At 42.1% G+C, this 26,196-nt stretch overlaps 2 protein-coding genes across 3 annotated transcripts; both read left to right on the plus strand.

The window, feature by feature from the left end:
- The first annotated feature begins 1,622 nt into the window (after positions 1–1,622).
- asb15a (ankyrin repeat and SOCS box containing 15a) lies at positions 1,623–11,155 on the plus strand. The gene is made up of 9 exons (XM_053427445.1): positions 1,623–1,729; positions 1,808–1,860; positions 2,265–2,396; positions 5,010–5,174; positions 5,549–5,794; positions 7,648–7,819; positions 8,324–8,849; positions 9,871–10,024; positions 10,980–11,155. The coding sequence occupies exons 1-9, from the start codon at positions 1,623–1,625 to the stop codon at positions 11,153–11,155; spliced, it is 1,731 nt and encodes a 576-aa protein (XP_053283420.1).
- A 3,260-nt stretch (positions 11,156–14,415) lies between these two features.
- Positions 14,416–22,650, plus strand: lmod2a (leiomodin 2 (cardiac) a). Of its 2 annotated transcripts, XM_053427083.1 has the most exons (3): positions 14,416–14,934; positions 20,139–21,350; positions 22,440–22,650. In XM_053427083.1, the coding sequence occupies exons 1-3, from the start codon at positions 14,659–14,661 to the stop codon at positions 22,458–22,460; spliced, it is 1,509 nt and encodes a 502-aa protein (XP_053283058.1). In that variant the 5' UTR covers positions 14,416–14,658; the 3' UTR covers positions 22,461–22,650. The 2 variants fall into 2 exon arrangements, with proteins under 2 accessions (XP_053283058.1, XP_053283057.1); XM_053427082.1 differs by lacking the exon at positions 22,440–22,650 and having other exon boundaries at positions 20,139–21,865.
- The last annotated feature ends 3,546 nt before the right edge of the window (positions 22,651–26,196 follow it).

Consider the following 26,196-nt stretch of genomic DNA (forward strand, 5'->3'; position numbering starts at 1 on the left):
CTGTTCTCCATAATGGCACAAACATTCAGAGAATCGCCTCTTGTTTGGCAATTTGTCTTCAAAGTAAAAGCACATTTTTTTTGTTATAGTATTGTTCGTTCAATGCTTTATATCGAGCTGAATTGAAGAGTTTTTCATTTGAAAAAAGGTGCTCTTTATTGTGCGGATTGTATCGATGCTTAAAAGACCTCTGAAATAAATAAATAGCACCAGCAATCACAAAACTGTTGCCTCATGAAAGGCACGGATGGACCAGTGCTGTGGGCTGATCGCCCTGTTTTCCTGCAGCCCTCACTTAAACTCGGCCGATATATAACAAGCCAATCATCAGCTCACATTTCTTAAACAAAGCAGTGTAAGAAAAATAGAACTGATTGATTTTGCCTTCCATTAAACCTGTAGGCAGCGGCAAACTTGTTGGCTGCATGAGTCCACGGCCTAAGCCCCAGATGCTTGTGGGATTGGGATTCCCGCCAAACACGGCAAAGACCCGGCTTAGCTCACACAATAGAATACGAAAACCGTCTATATTTAAGTGGCCAGGTGTCGCCCCAAATGCCCGCTCATTTTGTTTCTGCAGGCACACACCTACATACAAAAACACTAGAACAGTCTCTTCCATCAGAGAGTGCTGCTGACACACCTCACAGGTGAGAATCTTTTGGTTTTTATGCAAAGACATTCAGGTATTGGTTTCAACAGATACATTTTAGCTGGATGCTTGTGTCAGAATGAAAATTAACGGCTGAGGGTGGTGGTCAGTGGACTTAATTAATTTCAGAGTAATTATGTTTTTTTTCTGTCTGCTAACAGTAACATAAACACTTGGAGGTGTGGAAGCTAATGCTACTCGTTTTGTTGCCATCCATTATCCTTGTTTTTTCATTTTTCTGTGTGTGTTTTGAGTGTTTGTAATATTACCTTTACTAGGTTCTACTTTATTTTATTAGTGTAAAAAATGTCATTTGGCATTCATTTTTGAAAATCAGGACTTTAAAAGTAGAAGAGTTTAGAAGAACAGAAGTTTAAAGCCGATAAAAGTAACTTGAATTGGGCTTGATTAGTGGAGACTTCATTCTTCAGTTGTCATGCTTGCCCCTGGACAAATTTAACGTACTTGCATGCTTGGGTGACCTGCTGTGCAAAAACAACACAATGAACAATGTAATTGGAATTCATGCATTTGAGGTGAATGGATAAACATAGTTTTGATTTTCTGTTTTGATTTAACCAGCATTGGGTTGTTGTGAGTCAATGTCTTTCTCTTGATTTGTCCACCCTCTGCAAAAAATATAATGATATCACAGAATAACACCTTTAAATAAAGTTAGTCAAGTAATTGACTAATATGTCATGTTGAATACAGTAACATTAAAATTGTGTTAATGTGACACTGCAAAGAGATAATGTGGTTCAAGATGAAACTTGACATTTTGATGGGGACCAAACCAGAGCTTTAAGGACAGTGACCCCCCCAAGTGATCAAATATTATTTGTAGTCAATAAGCTCAAAAATGCCCAACCCCCTGTCTTTCTTTGAAAATCTAAACAAAATCAAGAATTTGGGAAATAGACCTCAATTGAGTTATGTATGAGCTGGAATCATGTTTACTTCCTGCAGAATGATAAACACTTATGAAGATTATGGTGAAGAGGAGCTGAATGATTACATCGTCCAGCTGAGTATTCAAAACTCCTGCCAGGATGCCTTTCTAAAATCTGCAGCCAGGTATTGTAGCCACATCCAAACCACCACACTCCTTAAAAAACAACAAAACAAACTATCTTGTGCTTCGTCTGCTTTTAGTTTAGCAGCGGCGACAGAGGAAAATCTGAGAGTCCTGGCTGCTATTGAGCAAGGTAGGCCGGACACTACACTCACATCCACCATCACGACAGAGACATGTACATTTGAGCTGATGGCTGAATGCAGAAAGTAAAGAGTAGATAGATAGACAGACAGACAGACAGACAGACAGACAGACAGACAGACAGACAGATTGACAGACAGACAGACAGACAGACAGACAGACAGACAGACAGACAGATAGATAGATAGATAGATAGATCTTGAGGATCTTCTTGCAGACACTCAAGGAACTGAGCCTCCTCAGGTAGCATACCCTTCTTGCCTTGGCGTTGGTGTTCAAGCTTATTATCCAGTTGTAACTGGATTACTGTTCAACATGCCTGGAAGTTTCTGTTTCTTGCCTCTTCTCTCTCCGGAAATCCCTGTGATGTGTTCTCATTGCCGTTGTAACCAGGTGAGGTGTCGGTGCTGAGGGAGATGCTGAGCCACACCTCCGCCTTCAGCGTGCCGGACTGTCACGGCTGGCTTCCCCTCCACCGGGCTGCATCCCAACCACTTCTGGAGGTTCTGGAGACTGTCCTGACATGTAAGTACATTTGTTCAGTAGAAGCTCAGATTTGATTCATTTATTGGACCATTTTAATAATTTCTAAAAGTAACTACTTTAAAATGTAATTAAATGCTTCTTTGTATGGCCTTACACTTTTATTAGTGTTGAACAGTACAATCAACCTACTCTTTCCACAAACCTCTGTCCATCTTGTGATGCCAATAAAAACAATGTAGTGTATTGAAATCTCTCTACTAATAAACAAAAGTTTATTTATGTAGAATGTATATCTTGTGAACCATTCATCTAATCGGCTTCACACTCAGCATGTGTATTCTTAGTGGTCGTGGGAAGTGCAGTCGAGTTTGGTGCGATTTGGACACGCGATGTATTCAATACTACCGAATAATTTATAAACAAGGGAACTTCTCTGTAGAAGTCAGCCTGTATTTGTGTATATATATATACAGTACATGCATTTAATGAACAATTTTGATATAATAATCACGCTGTAGTTTATCATAAGGGTGTCATTGTAGTAAGTGCAACATATTCTGATATGATGTACACTTGTTTTGCAAGTACAGAATAAAATAAATATCGTTTTGTGACAATAAAAATGTTCTAATAACGAGAAAACAAATACTTAACTTTTTCCTCAATATAAATCTTATAGCAGCAAAGGGCAGCAGATCAGTCATGACTTGTTTGTTGCTGGAAACAGTGAGACGGAACCAGACAGGAAATGTGCTGTAACATCAAAGGCTAAAACGCTTGATTAGCCCTCCATGATTGGTGGGATACCTAATGATTCTGAGGAAACATTCGTCTCATAAAATGGTAATTAAACTGTAAATTGTTTGCATGTAATGTAAATGACATCTCTGTTAGCTCTCTTAGTACAAAGGCATCTGACCAATCATGGCGGGCTACGAAGCGATTTGTGTGCGTTTCCCCTGATACATGTATGTAGCTTCACCACATACCAGGATTAGCTGCAGATCAGTTGAACCTGTGATCATTGTGTCAGAGCACTGACATCCAAGCAGCTCTATAAGGCCACTAGACTTTCTCTGAACTGCCTGCCATATGGTTGAATAACTTTGTTGAAATGTGAGAGTGACGGTGTTATTGTCTTGACATCTTCAGGCTATCAAAAATGGAAGGCAACAGAACATTTCTGTGCACCCCCACCAAAGAGGTTTCTTTAGAAGTTGACGACTTTTCCCATCCAGATTCCCCTGAATTGAATATTTGGTGTGTCCCAAGTCACATCAGCTCCACCTATTAGCCACCTCAGTTACGCCTGAAACTCTCTGAGCCAAGGAAATGCAAGTGCAAGAGAGGGTGGGGACAGAGGCTTACATAACGTTTCTCAGAAGGTTAAAGTGAGCGAATGTTCAAATTAATTGTAAAGCCATGTAGTTACCATTGAACAAGTATCCAATAAAAGAAGAGCGACACACCATCACTATATGTCCTCTACCCAGGTGTGTGTGTGGGCGCTGCAGGCACCTATCTCCCCTTACAGAATAAACCTATTCTCCTTGAATAAGACACAGTTTGTCTAAGAACACCATTTCCCCAGTTAGATAATGAGCCAGCCCATATTAAGTTAGAGGGCTTTAAATATTATGACGTACAGATGTTAGAAACGGTTGAGTCGGCTTGGCAAGGTCCAAGACGTTGGAAACATGGAGTGGCATTTTGAGCCTATGTTAAACCTGTGTATGTTTGATCTCAGTACAGTCATATTATTTCGTTTTCAACTCAAAAACCAATGATTTTATTTTATTTAAACCAAAATTGAATATCTCCTCTCCTGGGCTTTCTCCCATCCCACCACCAAGTTTGATGTGAACGGTTTCAGTACTTTTTGTGTACAAATACATAAATTACCACTTTGGCAGCAGTAAAGATGACAAGCGAAGGTAACATTGGATCACATAATGTTGAATGCAGCTGAGACCACTGGCATCACCAAAACAATGGCTGCCTGAAATAACATTAACCCACAGACTGCTTCAAACAATGCAGGTGTCCAGCAGATGACAGCTGATTTCAATTGTCCTACTGGTCACAAATAACCTGTGATGTCACTTCCATTCTCTTACCCTGGAGATCAGACAGCAGTTACATGTCCACAGCTCACTGGCTCATCTGCCAGGTTAACATAGCTGTCAGTCTGACAGCAACACTAGGAATGTACATGTTCAACTCCCCTGTGATCTTGGTTGAGATGCATTCTTTATTGGATTTTGAAAGATAAATACAGGGGTAATAAACATTTGACAGAGTAAACACTAATAACCACATAAAACTGTTTAGCAAATATGTAAGTATATATATATATATGTATACTCAGAAGAATATATATACATATATATATATATATATATACTGTATGTATACAGCAACATACCAACACCAATTTACATACTTTTACAAATGCATTAAACCAGTAAAAATGACAACATAATGAAAATGATCATATGAATAAATTGAATCAGGATTAAGGAGCAGCATAGAGTAGTAGGTTGCGGCTTCATTACCCTTGCCTTGATGTGATGTTGTGGGATTGTGTTGTGTTTTATTTGTGCTGTATTTATGTTTTGATATGATATTTTTATTTGTGATTGTGTTGTGTTGTGGCAGCTCAGGGGCTCAGCCTGGAGGAGAGGACTGCAGTTGGCGGAGAGACGCCACTGACACTGGCAGTTAAAGCCGGCCTGGTGCGGAATGTGAAGAGTCTGCTGGAGCACCGATCCTCGCCTCACAACACCAACAACAAGAATGAGTCACCACTGCTACTGGGTAACACTGTAGAGCAGTAATGCTCAATACAGTAAAGAACACAAACGCGTAGACAGGATGAGACATGTAGATACATCTTTACCACCAGTGAGATAATTATGTAAAGTTTGTCCCAAGTGTAGTTAAGGCTGTATTGACCTAATTCAAAAAGGTTTGTGGGGTGTAGTTGTAAGTTGGCTAGCAACAACATATATTTAGCTTAGAGGTTAACAAGACTTTCACATTAAAAGTGCAACTTCAAACTAAAATCAGAGTTAAGAGGGAATTAAAGTTTCTGAAGAGCTGCAGGGTTTGTGACAATTCTCTGAAGGTTGGTCACCTGATAAATTAACATTGCTGATCAAAACTTTCTTAACTTTCTCGTCAACTTGCAGCAGTGAGGGTCGGCTCATATGAGATGACACACGCTCTGGTGGCTCATGGTGCATGGGTGGAGCAGGTTTGCCGGAAGAGGTGGACGGCCGTGCATGAAGCAGCCAAAGTCGGCAACGCTGACATCCTGATGCTGCTGCTGAGGAACGGCGGGCGGGTAAACCAGAAAGACGTGTCGGGGGTGACACCGCTTGCTGTGGCCGCAGAGCACGGACATTCCCACATCGCTGAGATTCTGTTGAACTGCGGTCAGTGTGAAGACAGTTTTAACTGCCGTTTTCTTGACTGTGAATGAATGAATATACAGATCAAAACATAAGGATGAAATTGTGGAGTCTTGCTATGCCAAATATTATATACCAATATTGAAATCTACCTACTAATTCCATAAATTCCTGTCAGTCTGTCTGTCTGTCTGTATGTGGAACATCTATCTTGTGAACCGTTCATCTGATCAGCTTCACAATTTGTATGCGTGTTCTAAAATGCCAGAAAAACTGCATTGCAGAGTTGCGATACAGTACTTATCCTAATACAAATTTAATTAACATGCGACCAGTGCTCTGTTGCAGTCAGTAGGGGCGGGGCAGTGTGCCTTCAGCCTGTGAACTGAGTTGAACATGTGTTCTTCTACATCCTGCAGCAATGTTTAACAACAGGGTCAAATCACGTGTCAAAATTCCTGCAGATCATTTTGATGATTTGAATATTTTGATCTCACCCTATTTGACTGACAAAGACATGAAATTCACAGGAGTTGCCAGGGCATAGCTCCATCTTGGACACATCCCTCCTAAAATCACTCCCTGTTTGGCAATTTTTCTTCAAAGAGAAATCACAACTTTTGTTTTGTTGCTTTATATTGGGCTGAATTACCGGGTTTTTATTTTGAAAAGGCGTGAACTTGGGTCTGAAGATTTTCTCGAAGCTTGACAGTCCTCTGAAATAGCGACATGCAATATATGAAAAAACAACATTCAACTTGTATAAAAGCCGGACGTGGACACTAATAAAGCAAATTCAGTTTTGCTTTAAGAAAAACATTGATATAAAGTGTAACCAGGTAGGATAAAGATAGGATAAACACACCGTTTTCTATCTTTGCTCTGCACCATAGACTGTTTATGAAAAGCTCTGTACACAACGTCCAGCACACAAACAACATAAAGTGAACATTTTTTGTATATAACTGACGAGGACTCACTAATGACAAGAAATGATTCAGAAGTAGCTGTGACACCTGAGGTCTCGAGAGGGACCCTGGAACAGAGTCAAAACACAGAGCACGGTGGTGGTGCGTTCAAGGATGTTTATTGATCGTAGGAGAGAACAGAATTGCGGGTTCGCTGATGGCTCCGTGAGGTCTTCAGCGTGGTGGTAGACAAGACCGCTGAGAGCTCCGTGAGATCTTCAGGGTGGTGGTAGACAAGACCACTGAGAGCTCCGTGAGATCTTCAGGGTGGTGGTAGACGAGACCGCTGAGAGCTCCGTGAGATCTTCAGGGTGGTGGTAGACAAGACCGCTGAGAGCTCCGTGAGATCTTCAGGGTGGTGGTAGTCAGGACGGCTCAGAGCTCCGTGAGATCTTCAGGGTGGTGGTAGTCAGGACGGCTCAGAGCTCCGTGAGATCTTCAGGGTTAAGGAAGACACGAGGGTCCAAGGGTTAATTCCTGACGCACAGAGGGAAAGACACGGGGGTTAGAATACAGGGTTCTAATCCAGAGATAGTTAACTGAGCCGAGAACGAATAACTACCACTGTAGTAACGAGGACGAACTGGCGATGACTCGCAGCACAGCCAGGGCAGATAAAGCCCGGAGTTGATTGGTGCAGGTGCGCCTGGAGAGCCGGGTCATCACCGGGATGTACAGCACCTGTGGAAAAGGAGAAACGAGAGGGGAGGGGCACTGGAGGCACAGAGGAACTGTGACAGTAGCTCCGAAAAGATACCAGAGGTCAAGAGAACAGAACATTCCAAACAGGCAGGTTTAGAATGGGCACTGGAGTTGTACATTAACAGTGAATCAACTTCCTCTCTATAAACCTGTCTCCAGTTTTAGATAAAAATGTCCTGTCCTGTTCAATCTGGCTTCCCTATTCAGGCAGCACAGTGAACTCTCAGGCCTTAAATGGGGAAAGTGTCCTGTTGGATGCAGCCGGATCAGGAAACACTGCCTGCATTCAGTTGCTGCTGGACAACGGAGCCAACCCCGACCTGCCCAGCATCACCGGACACCTGCCCATCCACAAGGCAGCATATGCCGGACACTACGAGTGAGCATCTTCTGTAAAACTTTGTCAGACTTTGGGCTATAATGAACACAGCCGCCTGGAGGGGACACAAGTTGGGCTTTAAAGGGTTGGTCAAACTATAAAGTGTCACAGGGAAAACCTTCTGCAGATCTTCACAATAAACATTACATTTACTTATTAGACAGATGCTTTCATCCACGGGGACTTACAACTAGGGACAACACTAAGCATTTTCAAAAGTGCAACATTTGCTAATTAAGAATTAAATGAGGTAGGTCAGGTAAAGAAGTGCACCAAAAAAAGTGTTGGTCGGACATGTTAAGGTGTTTCAGGGATGGAGCTGTTCTCTTAAGAGATGAATCTTCAAGAGCCTTTCGAAGGTGGAAAGGGACGCTTCATTGATCCTAGTGATGGAGGATTTCTTTCAATAAACTCTGCCAATTTAAATGCTGTTCACTTCAGGCCTTTAAATACTCTTATTGATTGGCTCTTATAGCTTAATTCAACCTATGTTTTCTGCTCCAGTGCTCTGAAAATGCTGATACCTCTGACCACTAAGAAAGCCATCAAGGAAGCAGGCCAGAGCCCAGTCCACTCAGCAGCGGAGGGTGGCCAGAGACGCTGCCTGCAGCTCCTGCTGGCTTGCGGCTTCGATGTCAACTACCGTATGAGCACCAGAAACTCAGAAAACTACCGGGACATGAGGAGGAGTGCCTTGTACTGTGCCGTTTCCAACGGGGATGTTGACTCCACCAAAGTCCTTCTGGTTGCCGGAGCGAGGACGAACCTGGACCCGCTGTGCTGCCTCCTGGTGGCAGTCAGGTCCGGGCGCTGTGAGATTGTCAAGTTGCTGCTGGCAGCCAAAGCAGACGTGAACTGCTACTTCACGGTGGTGAGCGACACAGTGTTTCCTACGGCATTACAGTACTGCCTGAAGGATGAAGTGATGATGAGGATGCTGCTCAACAATGGTTACAAGGTGGAGAGGTGCTTTCACTGTCACCACGACACCAGTCTTGAGGCTACTGACGATGTGGATGGGAAAATACCAGTGAGTGAAAGACATTACTTGTAGTTTCATATTTTGGGGAATACACTTAACTGCTTTCCTGTGAGAGTAATCTCATCAGCATTTAGTGGTTAGCTTAGCTTAGCAGAAAGATTGGAAACAGATAAAGAGCTTGTCTTGTCTCAACAAACATCAGCAAAGGTTGTACTTACCATTTTACCAGAAGCATGAAACATTTCATGTCTGACAGTACAGTATAAATAATGCATAAACTAATAAAAACCTGAATAATATGAGAATGAAATTGTAATTTTACGAGACTTAAGTCGTAATATTATGAAAAAAAGTTGTTCAATAGAAAAAAGGTCAAATGTATGAGAATAAAGTCAATTTTTGATGACTACATGTCATTTAAGAGGGGGATTATCAGAAAAAAAAGCTTTCGCCTTTGTTACAATAATGTTGTTATATTTTAATATAAGTCTCACTTTATATTTTGGCTCATCAGTACCTCTCAGTCATAAGTATTAGGACTTTGAAAAGATTGTGCAAGTAACTGTCTATTCTGAAGAAAAAAACACACAGACTTAAAGGAATTTGCTTCTTTTGTAGAAGGAAATGTTTGTTAGTGGTCGATTGTAAGGTTATCATTGGTTAAATGAAATGTTATCCGAGGGTGTTTTATAGTTTCACAGGAAACAATGAAATTCAAATTTAAGTTCCAGATGGAGTGAAACTCTGGCTGTTGTCCTCAAAATGTTTATTTCCTCAAAATGTTTTTTATTATTTCTTAAAATATGATTACTTTTTCACCTTAGGTTACAACATTATTCCCATAATAATACATTATTCGCATAATATTACAACATTAATCTCATAATATTACAACATTATTCTCAAAATCTAAAATGTCCCTCTTTATTTGGCCTTGGTCTTATACTCAGTCAAAGCTAAAGCTTGGGCATGTCATTCGTCGCAAAATCCACCAAATCTGAAATCTGGAATGAAGGATTATGCCAACAATCTTTAATCACAACAAATTTGAATGTCTGTTTTTCTCCAGTTCTGTGAGTTCATGAGTCTCTGCTGTCTCATGCATCTGTCCGGGAACGTGGTCCGGATTCTGCTGGACTACGTCAGCCACGTCCACATCTGCTCCAAGCTCACCCTCATCCTGGAGAAACAGAGAGAGTGGCCTGAAATATGTGAAATCCTCAGTGAGTTCACTCATAATGTTACGACATGAAGTATCAGGAAATGCAGACTAACCTGCTGAAAAAACAAGCAGATGCAACATCACACTGTGAAAACTAACTTAATTAATCACAAGAGGCCTTTTCCTGATCCTCAGAGGATGAACTCTTGAGAGTTTACTGCTAGCTTGACACTCTCTGTACATTTTAGCATCACCACTGGTAAAACTCCAAGAATAGATCATATGATCAGTATGTTGCCTTCTCTCTATAGCACTTTGCTATTGCAGCTATAATGTGCAATGCAACCTGAAGGGGGCAGTAGCAGACCTGTAGACCTTTATCCTCTTTTTATCTTGTGAAAGGGTGTTTTGTAATTAAATTACCGTATTTGCTGCAGTCCCACCTGAAATCTCCCTATCTTTGCCGAATCGCAGCAGAAATAACTCAGTGATGGCGGATGTACCCGATATGGCGTTGAAGGTCGACCAATCACATTAGATTTAAAAAAAATTGGCTGTATATAAAAGTGGGAGTGTCTGGGGCACAGAGAGCTGTGTCCAGTGCAAAATCTGCAACAACCATTTAAAGAGAAGCCTCAGTCTCATGGTTACCAAAAGTTTAAGGACCTACATTCACCGTCATTTACCAGGCGCCCCACACCAGGAAGTATTTTTACACTATTTAGACAGAAATTAGCCAAATACAATTTAAAAACAATTTATTTTGAATACTCACAGGTGCTTACAGTCTACCAGGAGCATTGTACAAGTAAATTATTATCACCTAATTAATTTATATCAAAACATTGTAAATAGGCTGTCTTTTCTCAGGATGTTGAAGGGGGCAGCGCCCCAGTGCCCAGTGTTAACAAGCCACTGGTGATGTTATCATTCTGTTTTTCATACTCTCACTTGTGTGTTTCTTGACAGTAAGAATTAAAAAGAGTAAAATGATTTTCTGTAACCTTGCTCTCCAGGCAGTCCTCGCTTCCTCAGACACCTGTGCAGACTCGTGATTAGGAGGAGTTTGACACTGAAGAGACTCAATAATCCTGAAATCATGAACTCACATGTTTTCCCTCCCCGACTGAAGAGCTTCATACTGTACCAGGAACTTGATCTCTACAATCAGGACCCTGAACACATCATATAAGAACCGCTTATTTTCAGAGGATATAACTATTTTACTATTATAAGATATATACTATATTATACTTTGTATATTTGAAATGTGAGTATTGTGACAGACTTATCTGTGACTTTTTTACAGAAAATGTAAATATCAAAAGCAAACTGGTGTTTGTTTTTGGAAACATTTCAGGTCATGTGCTGCATGTGCCCATATTATTGATTTCAAATGGATATGTGATATAAAACTGATCAAAACATGTGGTACTTCTTTTCCTATAAGAGTCCAAGATAATGTTGATCAGTTCATCACCCTCCAGGATATTTCAATTTACTTTAGTAGTTTATTTGCCTAGTTTATTTGCCTCAGTGCGACCACAAATATTCACTTATGCACTAAATTTGGATTAATCAACCATTAAAAGTAGTCTATTGTTATTGTACAATTTCCTTGTGTTTAAGGAACATTTGCCAATAAACTTCAGAGATCAGTTTAAAAAAAATATTTAGTCATCATTAGGTCCCAGTGAGCCACAACATCTTTTTAAGGAGGTCAGGAAGATTTGAAAAGCAAATAAAAACTTTATTGGTTTTCATGGGATTTGTTGACAAGAAGAAAAATATTGAAAAACAACAGCCTTTAAAAGTTGTGTTTTACTTTGTTAGCCATTTGAATGAAGTTTTCCTTGAACAATGTAAGTTTATGTCAGTCTCTCTGTGTATGACCTGTCAGCTGCAATCTTTTTGGTTTCAGTGCTGATTGCAGGAAGTCCATGCACATCAGCAATGATTATTGATTATGGTAATCTGGAGCTTTTAATTCAGTGAAATTATTTCCAACCAGTTAAAAAATAAACGCTGAAGGCTTTTTTTAATATATAAAGTACTTTCTGTAGTGCAGCTATGACATTTTAATTGTGACACATTCTGCCAGTTAAGCCGTCAGTCATTTCATTTCTCAGGACTTTATTATTTCAACTGCTTCTCTTCGACTTGTTGTCTAACAGCATGTGGACTAATTTCTGTACTGAAAACATTGTTGTTATCAGATGAATTATAATTACACATTAAATATTCATACAACTGCTCGGTCATCGTTGTTTGTCATTAGCTGTGGATATTGTGAGCAGAGTGACACAACTCTCCATTAGGTGCAGTGGAATGGTCTGCACGTTAAATACACTGGAACAGATGACACCTATAAATAGCATTGTGGTCTGTGTGTGTGTGCGTGGGTTTAGGCGGGGACACTAAGTTAAGATATAAACACTGTGTATCTTGTAGATTCCAATTCACACATGATGTAAAGTTCTTCAGAGTTTGATGTCAGTGAGGTGTCTGGGTCACCAGTGTTGTTGCAGGGGCCAAAGTGTCCTGAAAATAAGATTATAGGATTAAATATGATAGGATTAAAGCCAATAAAATAAAAACAGAAGCGCTCAGGAAGAAGGAAACGGGTAATTTTAGGCTTTACCTTTCATGACCAAACTGTCATTTCAAACTAAAACAAATCTCTGTCCACACCAGTGTTTTGGCTTTGTATCAATTTTATTCCCTGTCCATAAAACACTCATCATATGACCACTCCTACACTCGGTCTGCACATGCCGGCATACACAGGAAGCATTAGGTTGTAAGTTAGAGAACTGTCCCAGATGCTTGAATAGAGGCTCGTCTCCTACACATGTGAACAGTTGTATCATTGTAAAATACAGAATTTAACTGGTTTTATCAACCAGCTTGTTTTTCACTAGATAGCTTGTCAGCCTTGGGGCTATGACACTAAAGAAGATCTTGCCTTCTACATTGAGGAGACTGATGGGCTGGAATTGGCTGATTTGAGGATTCAGCTCTGCCCCAAGCTTTGGGTATAATTGGATTCACCCATGCCACTCTTATTAATTTCAACAAGAAATGATATGGGACACTGTCCAGGTCTGGGGCTGATGATGCTCTTGCCATCCCTTTGCACCCATTTCGGAGGGCATTTGGCTGCTCAATAGGTGGGTGATCAGAGGGAATTGCTATCGGATCATGTCTCTTCCGATCAGAGTGTGTCCTGTCCAGGTGCTCCTCTAAGTTTAAATAGAAAATGGTCTGTATTTATAGTCTTGCAGATCACTGGAAGCACTTTACAGTAGAGTTTCTTTCCATTCACACACACATTCATACAGTGCTTCTATGAGCAGTATGAGGGACAACCCAAGGTTCAGAATTAGATATTTAGATATTTTAGCTACATGGTCAGCCAATGCATTGCCTCGTGAAACAGAATCATTAGAGCTGGTGTGGACATCACATTTTACAATAGCAATACATGTTTGTAACTGACATGCGTCTAATAGTTTACAATTAATCATAGTGCTTAACAAGGTGTGGCCTCCTCTGCCCTTAATCAACGAGAGAAAGAAACAATACCAAAATAGCTCAGAATAAAATCCATAAACTGTCTGTCTCTGGACATTCAGTTGATGGTCAGATTCAGTTGCACTGAAACATTTACCACTCATTTGGATCTATAAAAACATATTTCTCATGGTGTGATCGGTCACACTGACGGGACATCATGACCAGATCATGAGTGAGCATGATTATAAATAAAATAAAAAATAAATGTGCACTGCCACACATTGCTCCACCAGATTAAAATGGAAGCTCTTTATTTATCAGTTTCCATAGTGATTAATAGTATCTGAGCATTCTTCATCGATGAGTTAATAAACTTAGTTGATTGAAGAAGCTCAGATCAGCTGTTCTGGTGCTGAAAACCCATCTTGTTTGCACTAAGTCATTGATCAGGGTTAAACTCAGTTTGTTAAACCTGCCACACTTCCCACTCTCTTTAGTTAAAGCGAACATCAAAATCAGTCAGTGTTCTCTTTCCTTCCACCATAAGAAAGATGAGGATTATTACTGCATTCTGTCCCATCTGATTGGATGTTGTTGTGTCCTGGTGTTATCAACAGTCCTCGTCAGCACCTGGCTGAGCTGCACTGTACCTAATCCCACCCTCCTCTGGGAGAACAAGGGTTTCCCTGACAACACCACAACCTTGTTTTTGTGCCATGTTACATAACGCCCCACAGCTCCATCTCCGATGTCTCCCCGCAGAGTTTTGCTCCTTTCATTTCCTTGGCGTACGAGTCACTGATGAGCTCTCACTGCAGGCCATAGGGCTCACATTCCTGCAGTAAGCCTATCTCATCAACCCCCCCACCAACACACCCACACACACACAAACACACACACACACACACACACTATAAAAAGACAGACGTCGGAGGCATGGGAGCCCTCCCTTCTCTCCCTGTCAGGGTCCTCTGCCAGCAGAGACCAGTAGATGAACAAGGAGTCACCACCCACCCACAACATCCCTCATCTAAAGTAATCTTATGGAGGATGAGCCAATGAACAAAATCCAGAGAGAGAGAACAATTTAAGGAATATTCACTTAAGTATAGGAAGTACAAGGGCGAGACGGAGTTCGAGATTTAGGACTTGAGACGGTCCTAAAACCAGAACTGAACCATGAGTACCTTTGGGTACCACAGTGAGCTGAAGAAGTACGAGGAGGTAGATGAAGAGGAGCTGCTCGCCACGCTGTCCTCTGCGGAGCTCCAGGAGCTGGAGAGGGAGCTGGCCGACCTTGATCCTGACGATAATGTGCCAATCGGCCTGAGGCAGAAAGACCAGACTGCCAAAACCCCGATGGGCAACTTTGACAGGGAGGCTCTGTTGAAATACTGGGAAGACGAGAACAAGAAGTTGCTGGAGGATGAGAAGGTGGAGTCCATCCCTGGACAGGTGAGAGGGGGAAATAAATACTCTACTCAAGTTTTTTGTATCACATCAAAGAACCATGCCAGCATGTTTTGACAGAGGGTGTTCAAACCGCAGCATCCCTGCTGAAAACCAGCTTAGTCTTAAAACTTCCTTTTTGTTATTGTTGTGTTATTGCTAAGAGGAAATACATTTAAGATGCGACTCAAAACTCTACATTTGGAGGTCAGCAGCCAGATAAAGTCCCGCTGCTGATCGGCAACAAACTTCACATAATCTTCTCTCAGTATCCACGTTCTTTGTTTGATGTTCGAAAAATAAAGCTATCCTTCAGCTGAATCTCTGTTCATGGACAAAGTTCGTGTCACTGATGTGTTGACAGATGTAAGAGATATTAGCTGAAACCATTATCTATATGGAAAAAAAGGAAACATTAAAGAGATCAAATCACATACAAAAATACCTGTGGTCAAACACTTTGTTGTTTAAACAAGCAGACAGAATGTTTAAAGTTGCATCAACAACCAATAAAAAAAACATAATTAGTCTGAAAATCTGTAATCTGGTTCAGCAGCTGTTCCATCGACCCCCTTTGACCAGCACCCAACTGCAGACAGACGCGGTCAGATTAAATACCCAGAGTGAACATGTTTAGAAGACATTACCAAACAGTCCAACCCTGCCAAAATTAGACTCATGAAAACAATGTTTTCATATTTAGATCAGTTGATATGGTGATGGTTAATCCTACTCAGCCTGTGAAAACAGTTTCAAACAGAATGTGTATGTCCTCTGTGGCTCTAGAGAATCATAAGAATAGTGATCTTATCAGTTTTCTCTCAGCTCGGGCTTGGAGACTAAGACACTATGACTGGAGGTGTGACCGGAACACTAGGTTTTCACCAGGAAGTAAAGGTTTAATAACACACTGTCCAATTTCATTTGGAAAAATGTGGGATCTAAGAACTTGACATTTACAGTGCCTTGCATAAGTATTCACCCCCCTTGGACTTTTTCCCATTATGTACTGTTACTAACTGGAATTCAAATAGACTTAAATAAACTTTTTCCCGTTTGATCAACAAAACATGCATAGTACTTTGGAGGTGCAAAATAAATTTTATTGTGACACAAACAATAATGACAACAAAAAAGTTGACATCTGTTGGGTGCATATTCACCCCCCTGTGTCAATACTTGGTAGAACCCCCTTTCGCTGCAATTACACCTGCAAGTCTTTTGGGGTATGTCTCTACCAGCTTTGCACATCTAGAGATGGAAAGGTTTGTCCATTCTTCTTGGCAAAAAAGATGAAGCTCAGTCAGATTGGATGGAGACCGTCTGTGAACCGCAATCTTCAAGTCTTGCCATAGATTCTCTATTGGATTGAGGTCTGGGCTTTGACTGGGCCATTTTAAGACATTAACATTCTTTAATCCAAACCATTCCTTTGTAGCTCTGGCTGTATGTTTAGGGTCATTGTCCTGCTGGAAGATGAACCTCCGCCCCAGTCTCAAGTCTTTTGCAGACTGCATCAGATTTTCTTCAAGGATTTCCCTGTATTTGGCTCCATCCATCTTTCCCTCTATTCTGACCAGTTTCCCTGTACCTGCTGAAGAGTTGCATCCCCACAGCATGATGCTACCACCACCATGTTTCACTGTTGGGATGGTGTGCTCAGGGTGATGGGCAGTGTTGGGTTTTCGCCACACATAGCGTTTTGCATTGAGGCCAAAAACTTCAATTTTGGTCTCATCTGACCAGAGCACCTTCTTCCACATGTTTGCTGTGTCTCCCACATGGCTTCTGGCAAACTCCAAACGGGATTTTTTATGGATCCCTTTCAACAATGGCTTTCTTCTTGCCACTCTTCCATAAAGGCCAGATTTGTGGAGTAGACGACTAATAGTTGTCCTGTGGACAGATTCTCCCACCTCAGCTGTGGATCTCTGCAACTCCTCCAGAGTAACCATGGGCCTCCTGGTTGCTTCTCTGATTAATTTTCTCCTTGTCCGACTCTTCAGTTTGGGTGGACGGCCTCCTCTTGGTAGGTTTGCGGTTGTGCCATATTCTTTCCATTTTCTTATGATGGATTTTATGGTGCTCAGAGAGATGTTCAAAGCTCTGGATATTTTTTTATAACCTAACCCTGCTTCATATTTCTCCTCAACTTTATCCCTGACCTGTTTGGTGAGCTCCTTGGTCTTCATGATGCTGTTTGTTCAGTAATGATCTCCAACAAACTCTGAGTCCGTCACAGAACAGGTGTATTTATACTGAGATTAAATTGCAGACAGGTGGACCCTATTTACTAATTATGTGACTTGCAAATGTGACTTGTGAATGCAATTGGTCGCACCAGATCTTTGTTAGGGGTTTCACAGTAAAGGGGGTGAATACATATGCACTCAACACTTTTCAGATTTTTATTTGTAAATAATTGTGAAATCCATGTAATATTTCCCCCCACTTCCAAATGATGCACTATTTTGTGTTGGTCCATTACATAAACTCACGATGAAATAAATTTTAATCTGTGGTTATACCATGACAAAATGTAGAAAAGTCCAAAGGGGGTGAATACTTATGCAAGGCACTGTACAAGACTGACAATCTGGATTTCTCTCATCGTCATCCGCTTATCCGGGGTCGGGTCGCGGGGGGAGCAGCTCAAGCAGGGGGCCCCAGACTTCCCTTTCCCGGGCCACATTGACCAGCTCTGACGGGGGGATCCCGAGGCGTTCCCAGGCCAGTGTTGAGATATAATCTCTCCACCTAGTCCTGGGTCTTCCCCGAGGTCTCCTCCCCACTGGACGTGCCTGAAACACCTCCCAAGGGAGGCGCCCAGTGGGCATCCTTACCAGATGCCCGAACCACCTCAGCTGACTCCTTTCTAAGTAAAGGAGCAGCGGCTCTAATCCGAGTCCCTCACGGATGACTGAGCTTCTCACCCTATCCCTAAGGGAGACGCCAGCCACCCTTCTGAGAAAACTCATCTCGGCCGCTTGTACCCGCAATCTCGTCCTTTCGGTCATCACCCAGCCCTCATGACCATAGGTGAGGATAGGAACGAAGATCGACCGGTAGATCGAGAGCTTTGCCTTGCGGCTCAGCTCTCTTTTCGTTACAACGGTGCGGTAAAGCGAACGCAATACCGCCCCCGCTGCTCCGATTCTCCGGCCAATCTCACGCTCCATAGTACCCTCACTCGCGAACAAGACCCCGAGGTACTTGAACTCCTTCACTTGGGCTAAGGACTCATTTCCTACCCGGAGTAAGCAATCCATCGGTTTCCTGCTAAGAGTCATGGCCTCAGATTTAGCGGTGCTGATCCTCATCCCAGCCGCTTCACACTCGGCCGCCAGCCGATCCAGTGAGTGCTGAAGGTCACAAGCCGATGATCCAATGAGGACCACATCATCCGCAAAAAGCAGTGACGAGATCCTCAGACCACCGAACAGCAACCCCTCCCCACCACGACTACGCCTCGATATCCTGTCCATGTATATCACAAACAGGATTGGTGACAAGGCGCAGCCCTGGCGGAGACCAGCACCCACTGAGAACGAAACTGACTGGCTGCCGAGGACCCGAACACAGCTCTCGCTTTGGGAGTACAGAGATTGGATGGCCCTGAGGAGAGACCCCCTTACCCCATACTCCCGCAGCACCTCCCACAGTTTCTCCCGGGGGACCCGGTCATACGCCTTCTCCAGATCCACAAAACACAAGTGGACCGGATGGGCATACTCCCAGGCCCCCTCCAGGATCCTTGCGAGAGTGAAGAGCTGGTCCGTAGTTCCACGTCCGGGGCGAAAACCGCATTGTTCCTCTTCAATCTGAGGTTCGACGATCGGCCGAACCCTCCTTTCCAGCACCTTGGAGTAGACTTTACCAGGGAGGCTGAGGAGTGTGATACCCCGATAATTGGTACACACTCTCTGGTCCCCCTTTTTGAACAGGGGAACCACCACCCCGGTTTGCCACTCCTTTGGCACTGTACCCGACTCCCACGCGATGTTGAATAGGCGTGTCAACCATGACAGCCCCTCAACACCCAGAGCCTTTAGCATTTCTGGCTGGATCTCATCAATCTGGATTTCCCTTTTTGTAATTCAGTGGAAGGCTCAAATACACATCTCATGCCAAACCTTACATCTTCCTGATTCATGTCAGTGTAATCTTGTGCAAAAACCAAATGTGGTTTTGCTTTTCGTTTGGTTTTGGTTTAGCTTTTTGCTTTTTACCACTACTTGGAATGGGCTGTTTGCTCGTCAAGTGTTGATGCTCTGGAGCTACTTCAGAATGGTTCCTTGTCATTAATGAGTCCTCCTCAAACAGTTCTCCAATCATCTAAATAAAGTCACTTTTTATTGTTTAATAATTGATGTTTTACATAAAAATAAACTGCTTTATTGCAGGTCATATGTGTGGTTTATATATAAGTTTAAATGATTCACTGAACTGATGAATTGCATGTTGCTAACACATCAGGTGTGTTAACGAATCAACACAATCTTCAGACCCAAGTTCACAACTTTTTAAAATAAAATCTATTTCTTTTCTTTGAAGACAAAATGCCAAACAGGAAGTGATTCTATGAAATTGTTGCCATGAGAGAGCTCAGCACCTCTGCTGTTAGTGTCTGTCTGTGTGACAGTCTGACTGTGAAATACATGTTGACCGACGGCCACTGCTGTAGTTTATCTGAGGATGTAGAGAGAGATATGTTCACACCTGGTCTACAGACTGAGGCCCCACTGCCCCACTCACGCTGACTACTACAGAGCAGTGGTGGCCTGTTTATTAATTAATTGTATTAATATTGAACGTATCACATGTTAAATTTGCACCAAATTTGACATTGCACTTCCCAGGACCAGAATAGATATGCAAAGCATGAAGTTGACAAGTTTAACGGTTCACAAAATATGTGTTCCACATACAGAATGACACAGTTGTTTGTGGAATTAGTAGGCCGATGATCATTTTAAACTCAACATAAATGCACTGAAATTTTATTTATAATACTTTGTGTATAATGTCACTTGTCCAGTTTATTTAAATGGTTGCTGGAAAATTGTCTAAAAATATACATAGCCTGTCTGAGAAATGCCAACTTTAATGACTGTCTGCCAATACTGGACAGGGTTCCTACAGTAATTAAGAGCCAGAGGCTCGAGAATGTCAGAGTTCGAGCTAATTTCCTGTCTTGTTATCATTTGCAGGAGGGCTACCCAGATGAGAGAAGGGGGAAGCGAGTGTCAGAGACCAGGAGCAAATGTGGCAAGACTCAGGACAATGACAGGAATACAATTTCAAATAAAAATGGCCACTGCAGTGATGTTGGATCAAATTATACAAAGGCAGATGAGTTTGAAAAGAAAGATGAGTGTAAAAAGGAGGCTCCAATCAAAAGTAAATGTCCTCAAAATAACAGTCTTTCTAATGGGTCAAGGGGTGAACTGAGGACTAAAACCACAGACCTAAACCTGGACATGCCTTCTGACAGACCGAGTGGGAACCCCACCATTCTCGACAAAGCTTTGGAGCAGATTCTGGGAGACAATCCTGCCATGGATGAAGTCAACCTCAACAACATCGAAGATATCTCCCAGGAGACATTGCTTCGCTTTGCTGAAGCACTGTGCACAAACACACATGTGCATGTATTCAGTCTTGCCAACACTCATGCGGATGATCGTGTTGCTTTCGCAATCTCCAAGATGCTCAGAGAGAACTGCTCCATTAAAAACCTGAACATCGAGTCCAACTTTGTGTCGGGTCAAGGCATCCTGTCTCTTCTCGCAGCACTGCAGAACAACAGGACGCTGGTGGAGCTTCGCTTTCACAACCAGAGGCACATCTGTGGGAGTAAGGTGGAGATGGATATGGTCCAGCTGCTGCGGGAGAACACCACACTGCTGAAGCTGGGCTACCAGTTTGACCTCCCAGGCCCTAGGATGACGGCAACCAGTATCCTGACACGCAATCAGGACCAACAGAGACAGAGGAGGCTTCAACAGAAGAAGGAACAAAGTCCTCCAGAGGTGTCTGGACAGGTTTCTGGTCCATCTACCGATAACAGACCACTAAAAATGCAGTCAGAATCCTCGAAGACTGTTGAAACTAAGAAAAGAAATCCTCCTTCCTCATCCCTTGACCCATCAACAAGGAAGATTGCCGAAATGGTCAAGCAGCACGAAGGTTCCAACAGCACAAAGGGTCAGTCAAACCAGAGGAAGCCCAAGTCAAAGAAGCTCAAGAATGGTGCCAATGAAAAGGAGAGTGCTGATATTCTCAAAGACCTGAAAAACGCTTTGAAGCCATCACTGCAAAAGACACAAGTTGAACCATCACAACTGATGCCGCCGCCGAGGTCAAGCCGTGACAACCTGATGGCGGCGATTCGTGGAAGCAGCATCGGGTCCTTAAAAAGGGTAAGACTTCCTGCTGCTGACTTATCCATTAACCATTTGAAGGAATTTTGTTTTGCTTGAGTAAAAGCATCACAGACATAATTTAGCCTCCAAAAGCCTCTAGACCCTTTCAGTGTGAGTGCCGGCTGTCGGCAGACAGTCTCTGTCCCTCTGTGAATTCCTTGACACTCAGGTTATAAATAGCTTGCCTTCTTCACTGCTGTTTGATAAGACAAATCACTCAGGGAGCTTCTGGGAAGAGAGCTGATGAGATAAAAGTGTTGGCCAAATTTCTACCTAGAGAATAAGACACAGTTTGTGAAAGTAGTTAACTTTATTCATTTGCAACTTCATTAGAATGAGTATGATAATTGTTTATTATTAAATGTGTTTGTAGGGACAAACCTGTCTCATTACGGCAACCGGGCTCAGGTAGTTCTTGATAATAGTAAGTTGGGAATTCTTGCAATATCCTATTGAGTAACAAAAACTCAACTTATTAAAAAGGATGTTCATGCTCAGCAAGTTACCCTAGGTCACCACAATTTTGAATAAAATAATATGGATAGTATAATATATATTAATAATATGTATATAACATAATGAATACATTATCAATTATTAATTGCAATCAATGATTAATAGTTATCATTCATTTGTTCAAAGTAATAGTGACTATTGTGTTAGTTCCTTTATTATTCACATCCTGTGATTAAAACATCCGAAGCCATTTGTTGTTGGAACATATGATTTTTTTTTTATTCTCTTTGGGAAAAAAGCTGCATCTAAATCTTTGTGGTTCAAAATTTACTTAGATGCCCTATAGCACAAGATATATTAAAATTGTTATTTTTTGACGATTAAAATATCTGGCTTATGTAGATGAGATAATAATAAACTTCCACACCATCTCTTAGATGTTGAATGCAGTAATGGAAGTCGCTTTGGATAAAAGCGTCAGCTAAATTACATGTAATATAATGTAATGTAATATAATAAAAGGATTCAAATGTATCAGTCTCAAATAAGGCCAGAGCTCCCATAACTTTGTGTTTTTGTTTAAAGATCTGTTGTACCTGGTTAACGTATGATTGATGTCTGTCGTTTCAGGTGGATCTGTCACAGACCTGAACTCACAGAATCATCGCAACTCTTCTCACTTTATGCTGAAATATCAGATTTTTAATTTCACATGAAATGTCACTTTTTAACAATATCTTATTGAACTTGTCACACAACACTTATCTGTTTCAGGCAGTGCAAATCCTACTGTGAATAATGATGCACGGAGAAATAAAAGTTTATGTTCATCAACACTGAACTCATGAATGCCTTTCTAATTGATAAAGAAACGGTTCAGGTAAGATTGTGGAGACATGAAGGCCTCCACTTTCATAGTTTTCAGTTTTCCTTCTACCTCAGGATCACAATCATGTCATTTTTACAATTCTGTACATACAAAATACATATTATACTGTGTTTCATGACCAGATTCATGAGAAAAATCTCATGAATATACTATTATATATTATATTTATATAACATATTTCATCCGAAGAAACCCAATGTGCTTCACAATAGATTAAAAAAAAATATATATATATAAATAATTAAGTCATTCATTACAAACTCACAATCAAAAGACACAATCACACAGCAGCTGAACAGGAAATATGCAATGTTTTGTTAAACCGCCATATAAAGTGTTGCAGTTATCAATTTTCAACCTGGTCTACATGCATGCATGAACCAATATTTGTAAGTCAGGTGCACTTTTGGTCACTTCTCTTCAAGGTGCAGTGGCATCTTTAATTGTAAGCCCTAAGAGGGAGAGCTAGGAAATACATAGTACTGTGAAGCTGCTTTCAGATGCACTGAACCTTTGAGAACACAATTTTCAAATGAGAACCTCCAGATATTCTCCAGGGTTTCCCTTGCCAGCCACGTCTAAAAACTCTAAACATTTTCTTAATGAGTCGATGTATGAACACAGCAGGAGGTCTTCCGCAGACTTCATCGCGAGCAGAACCCCCCCCCCCCCCCCCCGACATATCTCAGGTTGAAAAGGTGGTGCCAAACATATAGAAGACACCCGCAAAGATGTCAAGAGAGTTTTTAGTAATAAAGGCCGATGCAGTTGTTGATGTGCAAAAACAAAAAAAAGTGATCTCCACAGTGGAAGTAATGATTTCATCCTCCCTCTGTCTGCTGCACAACCTCTTACCTGAAAACGACAGAGATGTCTGGGTTGTTGTGAACGCGTATGAGCAGAAAATGTTCTGCCGCATTGTTCAGGTGAGAAAGGCAAACTGTGGAGAAAGTATGAACCCAATGTTTGGACAGCCTCCACACTGCATGTCTGAAAACGTCTTAAGAGTAATTTCTACGAGGCTAACACAACCACTCACATTTTGTGCGAAACCTTTTCAGTGATAAAGCCACCTGTGTAACTCTTATAGTTGCACACAGCACCTCTTAATGGCATCGCTACTTCGGCTATTGCAAAGGATTCATGTTATTGACCCGAGATGAGGATCGAGCCACTGTGTTCTCTGATAAAGGAAGCTTAAAGAGGGATTAAACTCAACTACAAACTCACACAGAGTAATATGATCAGAGTGGAGCAGCTGGTGCTTACTGTCCATCAACACTCACACACAGGCCCACATGTGCACACACCCACACAAACACACACATACCCCCACGCAGACACAAACACACATACACAAGCAGACTTTATTACAAAGTTTACACTGTACATGAGAGGTTGTTGCTTTTCACTGAGTCTACCACAGATTGGAATTCAGACACAATATCTCCTCCTGTGTCCAAAAGGTTTTCTATAACATCATAGCATTAGTGTGAAGCCGACCTTGGCCTCGATTTTTTGGGAAATAATTATATCATTGTGAAAACGTTGTTGTGCTTTTTAGCTGTTTTCAGACATGAAATGTGGAGAATGTCAACAAAACTTGGTCCGGACTTTCTCCATAGGCTTTCAGACATGAACAACACACCAGGTGATGCTCCGCTGGGATACAGTATGGTCACAACAACAGAATCCCCTGGGGCGTTCAGGTGAGTTGTTGTGCAGCAGGGAGAAGACATCATCAACCCCACACTCACTCGCTGTAAATCCTGCTGTGTGTGGAGTGTATTCCAGGACGCCACCTTGAGGAAGACCGCAGAAACTCTGGAGGCTCTCAATCGGAAAGTTGTGTTCACACATTCATGTCCTCCGGAGAAACTCTGGAGGATCTCCGGAGTTCAGTGCATGTCTTAAGGCAGTTTAAGAGAGATTTGGAAGAGGATTAAGAGTTTGCCAGATGGATTTCCTCTGTAACATTGTTCCAAATGGTGAAGGTCTTGTCAGAAACGTCCTCAGCACGGACCGTGTAATGGCGAGTAGGGCCTTTGCTGAGCCAATGTACAGTGCCTTGCATAAGTATTCACCCCCCTTGGACTTTTTCCCATTATGTACTGTTACTAACTGGAATTCAAATAGACTTAAATAAACGTTTTCCCGTTTGATCAACAAAACATGCATAGTACTTTGGAGGTGCAAAATAAATTTTATTGTGACACAAACAATAATGAGAACAAAAAAGTTGACATCTGTTGGGTGCATAAGTATTCACCCCCCTGTGTCAATACTTGGTAGAACCCCCTTTCGCTGCAATTACAGCTGCAAGTCTTTTGGGGTATGTCTCTACCAGCTTTGCACATCTAGAGATGGAAAGGTTTGTCCATTCTTCTTGGCAAAAAAAATGAAGCTCAGTCAGATTGGATGGAGACCGTCTGTGAACCGCAATCTTCAAGTCTTGCCATAGATTCTCTATTGGATTGAGGTCTGGGCTTTGACTGGGCCATTTTAAGACATTAACATTCTTTAATCCAAACCATTCCTTTGTAGCTCTGGCTGTATGTTTAGGGTCATTGTCCTGCTGGAAGATGAACCTCCGCCCCAGTCTCAAGTCTTTTGCAGACTGCATCAGATTTACTTCAAGGATTTCCCTGTATTTGGCTCCATCCATCTTTCCCTCTATTCTGACCAGTTTCCCTGTACCTGCTGAAGAGAAGCATCCCCACAGCATGATGCTACCACCACCATGTTTCACTGTTGGGATGGTGTGCTCAGGGTGATGGGCAGTGTTGGGTTTTCGCCACACATAGCGTTTTGCATTGAGGCCAAAGTTCAATTTTGGTCTCATCTGACCAGAGCACCTTCTTCCACATGTTTGCTGTGTCTCCCACATGGCTTCTGGCAAACTCCAAACGGGATTTTTTATGGATCCCTTTCAACAATGGCTTTCTTCTTGCCACTCTTCCATAAAGGCCAGATTTGTGGAGTAGATGACTAATAGTTGTCCTGTGGACAGATTCTCCCACCTCAGCTGTGGATCTCTGCAACTCCTCCAGAGTAACCATGGGCCTCCTGGTTGCTTCTCTGATTAATTTTCTCCTTGTCCGACTCTTCAGTTTGGGTGGACGTGTTAAGGCCAGGTCTTGGGACTTAGAGGCAGAGACAGAGGCTGAGGCAGAAGTAAAGTTAAAGGATGCTTTATTGGAATCCAATAGTCAAATAACAGGCAGGCAGGCAGGCAGGCAGGGGCTGGAGTCGGGGCAAATAGTCCAGCTGCTGGTCCTGGGCAGGGAGACAGAGGAGGTCAGACAGGGAACAAACAGGCTTCAGAGTCTAACTTGATTTCTTTGGCTGTGACAACTGACTAAGCTTAGTCTATAGTCCGGCACCGACTGAGAGCAGGAGTGGAGCTTATAAAGGCAGCTGGTCAATCAAGGCCCCAACTCCAGCACACCAGGACCTCATCAATAATTAGTGACGCCACCTGCAACAAGCGAGAGAGAG

The sequence above is a fragment of the Pleuronectes platessa genome, chromosome 7, assembly GCF_947347685.1.
Source record: "Pleuronectes platessa chromosome 7, fPlePla1.1, whole genome shotgun sequence".
Lineage (NCBI taxonomy): Eukaryota > Metazoa > Chordata > Actinopteri > Pleuronectiformes > Pleuronectidae > Pleuronectes > Pleuronectes platessa.